This window comes from Hyaena hyaena, unplaced genomic scaffold (genome assembly GCF_003009895.1).
Source record: "Hyaena hyaena isolate Hyena2069 unplaced genomic scaffold, ASM300989v1 scaffold_104, whole genome shotgun sequence".
Classification (NCBI taxonomy): Eukaryota; Metazoa; Chordata; class Mammalia; order Carnivora; family Hyaenidae; genus Hyaena; species Hyaena hyaena.
The window spans coordinates 1,280,719-1,287,463 of NW_024080736.1; the positions used below are offsets into that span (position 1 = coordinate 1,280,719).

The following is a 6,745-nucleotide window of genomic DNA, read 5'->3' on the forward strand; positions in this document are numbered from 1 at the left end:
AGGAGTGCTATGCCTTTAAAAGTATTAGTTTAACAAACATACCATGATGAATCATTAAATTCTAATCCTGAAATGTATGTTACACTATATGTTAACTACCTAGAATTTAAATAAAAGCTTAAAACATAAAAAAAAAACCCTCACCAAATATTTCAATATAACAGTGGACTGTACTGCCTAACATAATACATAAACATCTTATTGATTTGTTCAAGAACTTGCTATTTTTATTTACTTTACTAAGATTTATTTTTTAACCATGTTCTCATTTTCATAACAATATAATTAAATATTTTCAACTAAATAATCAATACTTACAAAATAGTTCCAACCTAATAGCTCCATTCTTATTTAATCACGAGCTCAAGATTTTTATTAATGACTTACCACATCTACTCCAGATAAGAGAAACTATTCTTTAAAACTATTACTAATCTGACAACCAATGATATTATTCAATGTTATCTACCTAATCTTAAATTTTTATCTGTACATTAACAGGGAATATCGGATAAAAGTACTACATATGATCCCCAAGGGAAGTGGAAAGAACTCAAACACATCCGTGTGTGGGGAGAAGTGAAGCTTCCCGCCCAGCGGACATGGCCAGGTGTAAAGGCTGAGAGATGTGACAGGACCACACACACCCTGACGGGCACAGGACCTATTTTCATTCTCTCCTTATTCAGCACGTGTTCACTGAGAACTTGAAGTGTGATCAGTGACAAATTGGGAAATCCAACTTCAAAAAGGTCAAAGACACGGTCAGTCCTTTGCTCTCGGGGTCACAACTGAGAAAATATGACTGCACCAGATGCAATGACCTCTTGTGAGTTCCAAACCAAAATGATATAAAGTTTTCTTCAAGAAGTCTCAAACTTCAGAAAAAAGTTTCCCAGTGGTAATTATTTTCCTTCTGATTCACCCCAGGCAATGGCTGCACTCCTCTAAGAATGAATGGATGAATAAATAAATAAATACCGATAGACAAGAAGTTGTGCTTCAGGATACTTGTGGTCTTGAGCTCATTTTTTAACACTTTCACTGTTACTTTCAACGAAAGAATGCTACAATTTGTCTGCTAGTAATGACAAAATAATAATTGTATATTTGTGGAAAAGATACCATTAAAATGACATGCACTTTGGACAGTTATTTAGAAACTTTCTACCTTATCAGCTCAAGTCAGGTTTTCATTGATTTGACCAAAAGTTATCCCAAAATTTAGGTGGGAAAAAAAAACAGAGAAAGGATGTTGCCGTTAAAGTAAGTTATAATAGGGGCGCCTGGATGGCTCCACTGGTTGAGCATCTGACTCAGCTCAGGTCATGATCTCACAGTTCACGGGTTCAAGGCCTGCATCAGGCTCTGTGCTGATAGCTCGGAGCCTGGAGCCTGCTTCCGATTCTGTGTCTCCCTCTCTCTGCCCCTCCTCCACTCATGCTCTGTCAGTCTCTCTCTCAAAAATAAACATGAAAAAAGTTTTTAATAATAAATAAATAAAGTTATAATAAAACCACCAAAAAGTAACAAGGGGCACCTGGGAGGCTCAGTCGGTTAAGCGGCCGACTTGACCAGAGCTCAGGTCATGATCCTGCGGTTCATGGGATCCTGTATGGCGCTGATGCCAACCTGGGACTCGCTGCCTCTCCCCCACCTGCGCACATGTGCATGCACCCTCTCTCTCAAAATAAATAAATAACCTTAAAAAAATTCTTATTACTGATTTTGTAAATGATATGCTTCTCAATTAACTGAGATATGATAATATTTATGTTAGACCTTTAAAAATGACAAAGCAAGCCCTAGGAAAGATACAGTAGCTTATACACTGCAGGTAGTAATGAATGTTTTAAAAATTAAAATGACAATGTGTCTTGCCAGGAAACAAACCCATAATCTTTTTAATGCTTCTGTCCTGCCACATCTATTGTTCTAAAAATATGCTTGTACCGCACACACTCAAACACGGGCCAGTTGCAGAAACAATAGATTCACATTCTAAGGATGAACAAAATTAAATTCAAATACAAAGGTTGATGCTACCGGGGCAGAAATTCACCCAACAAAGATCACAGGCTTGTTCACAAAGATCAATGTCTACAGCCTACAAAGAGAAGGCTACAGGTTAGAGAACTCAAATAGTATCATTTGTTTCCTTACATTTATTATTCAAAAAAAAAAAAAAAAAAAAAAAAAAGAGGGAACAGGAAAAGGATAAAAGTGCATCTATTTGCATTCAAGGCTAAAGACTTTAGACTTCCTACCCAACAATATAGGAGCCTTGTCCATTCCAATTCCTTTCTATGCCTTTTTTTTTCCTCTTTAGCTTTAGATTTCTGAGTTCATTAGAATATAAGGAAATAACACGGGATTTCTAAATCTCAAAATGTTGGGCTTTATTGGTTTCTTTCGTGGCCAAACTCTATTGCATGGCAAAGATGTATTGATAATAAATCCTTGAAAACTCATGTTGACCCAACCAATGCCCACCTCTAATCCTGGGAGGGAAAAAAAAAAAATCAAAAGCCAGAAAACAAACTTTTCCCAAGCAAAGGTGATTCTATTTAGAAATGCACTTTAAATTTCATTACTTCTTTCTTTCATTCACAGGTCAAAATGATTCAATCAATGAGCTCCCCAGAGATAGATCTACTTCCCTTCCAGACCATAAATATGGACTGAATAAAGTTCTAAATTAACACTGTATGCCTGAGACACACCCATGAGCATCAAACAGGATTCAAAGATAATAATGTAAATGGGGAGGGGGGCGGGTAGGAGGAAGAAAAATGCCATTAATATCCAGAAGCCAAGTAGTTAAAGACTGCAGTTTTAACAAGGCACCAACTCTCTTACCTATCAACTCTCTGGGCTGAGCTGTCCTGCTGGGTCCATTACACGGAATGTTCTGATAGGGGGTAGATGAGGTGGTGTTTACCCAGGACTCCGGGGATGAAAAGTTGAAAGAAGATTGGTTACTATGGTCCTGAAGCTCTTTACACTGAGCAAGACTGTCTTGAGGAGTGCTTACTTCTTCAGAACAAGGCTGGACTGAGCTAGATGAGATTCTTCTTTGGTACAAGGGCCGACCAGGTCCTCTGGGTTCATACTACACAAAGAAAAAGGACAGTTCATGAATCAGTGAAGCTTACACCGCTTCCCCCTTCAGTACAAGCAATCTCACTGTATTAAACAGCAATTCTCAAAGTGCTCCCCTCTGTGACTATGACCCCACCCTGCCCCAAAAAGCAGCCTTACACAGTGTTCAGGAGACCTGGGTTCAAAACTCAGTTCTGGCCCTTAGCAGCTAGTCCTATGACCACACATATCTAATTTCTGGTTCTTGAGGTCACCTGGGTGGCTTAGTCAGTTAAGCGTTCCACTTTGGCTCAGGTCATGATTTCACAGTTTGTGGGTTTGAGCCCTGTGTGAGGCTCTGCACTGACAGCTCAGAGCCTGGAGCCTGCTTCTGATTCTGTCTCTGTGTCTCTCTGCCCCTTCCCCCCACCCAAATTAAAGAAACATTAAAAAAAAAATTTTTTTTTTTTTTTACAAATAGTTTATTGTCAAATTAGTTTCCACATAACACTCAGTGCTCATCCCCACAAGTGTCATCCTCCATGCCCATCCCCCCCCCCACATCCATCAGTCCTCAGTTTTTGTCAGCATTCAAGAGTCTCTCATGGTTTGCCTCTCTCCCTTTCCCCCACCATTTCCGCCCTTCTTCTCCCCCTTGTTCAAGAAGATGTGGTTTATCTATACCATGGAATACTACATGGCAATGAGAAAGAATGAAATCTGGCCATGTGTAGCAACGTGGATGGACCTTGAGGGTGTTATGCTGAGCGAAAAAAAAATTTTTTTTTAAGTAATAATTTCTGGTTCTGTTTTCTTGTCTGTAAGATATGGAGCTGAACTACCTGTCCTCAGTTCTAAAACTCTATTGCCATCTTAGGGAACATTAGATTAAGAATGAAGAAGAAATGTATCTACTCAAAATTAAATGGGGGAAATTACAGTCACAGTCAAATGAACCATGGCCACCTTGAACAGCAACCCATTCTAGATTTCTGGCTTGTGCCAGATCTTCACAGCCTCCCGATTTATTATTCCTTAGACTTAATGGCAAGACAGGACTCCTCCAGCCCGAGGTGAAGGACTTGTGATCTGGCCCACTGCACATTTCCTTTCAACAGTCCCAATTAACTTACTGCTGGTATTTCCTCCTCCCTAAACCACACAACTCAGATCCCTTTAACCCTCTCACCAAGAGCCATTGCCAGCCATTTCAAGACTGTTTACAGTTCCCCATGCCCCCTCCAATTTCTTCCTGCCTGACTGGTGTGACTGATATTCAGTCTCCACTCTGGTGGTAAGGCGGTACGAGTGGTAGTTAGGTACGCAGCCTCAGCCTAGAGCCAGGCTATCTGGGTTAGACCTCAGGCTGCCTTTACCAGCCAGCCGTCACCTGGGCAATCGACCTTAACTCTTGGGAGCTTCGTAGGTACACATGGCTTCGTTACCCACAGGACCTGCCTCTTAGCATTGTGGTTAAGATTTAAATGAGTTCAGCATGTACAGCATTGAGAACTGTTCTTGGCACACAGGAAGGGTTTGTTGTCAGAGAATGTTTTAATGTAACATACAAAGATAAGATTCCATGTAGATCTTAAATGACAGAATGAGATGGACTTTGTATTGCCCCCCCTCCCCCTCGTCCTCAATAATAGATTTATTATTCCGTTTGTGATCATTACGATTCTGAGGAATCTTTCTTTTACCATTACTGTTAGCAATAACTGGAACTCAAGAACTGGAGATTAGATTACAAAGAAGAGAGAGAGGTGAATTAGCACAATAACAGCAGTTTGTTTGTTGGGAATATAAAACAGATACTGTCGGGCCAGTTAAACGCAGGAAAGTGTGGGTATAAGCACTGTGAGGGGAACGTCATCCCAGATGAACCATTAGGAGATAAAGCAGGGGAGGGAATGGGTCTGGACTGCAGGCGCTTGTTCAGAAAGGCAGGAAAGGACAGGAGGAGAGCAATTTTCTCACTATTAAACAATGAGCATCCAAGTCATTTCTTCATTTCCAAAGTTTTAGCTACTAAATAGAAATGCAAGAGATCCAGCTAGCTAATTCTTTCCATATATTGTTCCATATATTGTTTCCATATTGTTCTTCGCTCTGTAAGTATAATACTGAAATTCACCATCAATTCTGCTCTGCTTTAAAAGCAATTTTTTCAGGGGCACCTGGGTGGCTTAGTCAGTTAAGTGTCCGACTCTTGATTTTGGCTCAGATCATGATCTCAGGCCCTAGGTGACAGCATGGGAGCCTGCCTGGGATTCTCTGTCTGCTTGGGATTTTCAGTCTTTTTCTTTTTTTTTTTTTTTGGTTAATTTTTTTAATGTTTTATTTATTTTTGAGAGAGAGAGAGAGAGAGAGAGACAGCGACAGGGTGAGCAGGAGAGGAACAGAAAGAGGAGGAGACACAGAATCCAAAGACAGGCTCCAGGCTCTGTGCTAGCTATCAGCACAGAGACCGATGCAGGGCTCAAACCCACAAACCACGAGATCATGACCTGAGCCAGAAGCCGGGCACCTAACCAACTGAGCCACCCAGGTGCCCCTTGGTCTCCCTCTCTGTCTGCTCCTCCCCTGCATGCTCACTCCTTCTTTCTTTCTCAAAAATAATTAAACAGGGGCGCCTGGGTGGCTCAGTCCGTAAGCGTCCGACTTCGGCTCAGGTCATGATCTTGTGGTTCGTGGGTTCGAGCCCTAGGTCGGGCTCTGTGCTGACAGTTGGCTCAGAGCCTGGAGCCTGCTTCAGATTCTGTTATTTCCCTCTTTCTCTCAGAAATAAATAAAACATAAAAATAAATAAATAAATAAACAAACATTAATAAATGAATGAATGCATGTAACTTTTGTCAATGATCATTCTGAATTTGATTCTGGTTTTCTAGAACATTAGCCATCCTAACTGTCAACTGTGAATTTAATCAGTACATTTGAAATTTGTTCGTCTAGGCCATTAAGTTACAATGCTGAGTAGAATAACTAACCTTTCTAAACTGCTTTATGCTCTCTATGGTTAGGCAATCCCTGAACGACTGATCACAACAACTTGTGCAGTGTCTTTTTTATCAAGATTTGTTATGAAGATCATCAGTTCCTAGAATCAAAATGAAGTGTTTCTTTTGATTACCATGCCTTAAGTGTTTAGTAAGCCCAGTCACAATGTGTAAGGGAATCACACTGTAAAGCCTTTATGTGTGAATATGAAACTAAAAAACTAACATCTGTTATGGGCTCGGAAAGAACAGGTTATAATAATCAAATCCCCTGACGATACAGAACATTAAGGATATTCACATGAACTTCGGGCATTAACTTTATAAGCCTTTTTTCATTAAATAATAAACATATGTACACAGGTAGTATAAACAAATACCTTTTAACAATGAATAGACTCATAAACCACAAGGAGTCCCTGGGTGGCTGTCAGTTAAGCATCCGACTCTTGATTTCAGGTCAGGTCATGATCTCGCAGTTCTTGAGCTCGAATCCTGCATCAGACTCCACGCTGACAGCATGAAGCCTGCTTGGGATTCTCTCTCTCTGCCCCTCCCCCATCGTGTGTGTGCAGGCACGCACACGCTCTCTCTCAAATAAACTTTAAGAAAAATCTTAAATACACACACACACACACACACACACACACACACACACACAC

The 6,745-nt window shown here is 40.5% G+C and overlaps 1 protein-coding gene across 5 annotated transcripts in view; it reads right to left on the reverse strand.

The window, feature by feature from the left end:
• HELZ (helicase with zinc finger) overlaps positions 1-6,745 on the reverse strand; it is a 160,751-nt gene that overhangs the window by 8,133 nt on the left and 145,873 nt on the right. For all 5 annotated transcript variants that reach the window (XM_039235929.1, XM_039235931.1, XM_039235927.1 and 2 more), the window contains one exon: positions 2,860-3,112. In XM_039235929.1, the coding sequence (XP_039091860.1) occupies positions 2,860-3,112 (253 nt within the window). The remainder of the gene's footprint in view (positions 1-2,859; positions 3,113-6,745) is intronic.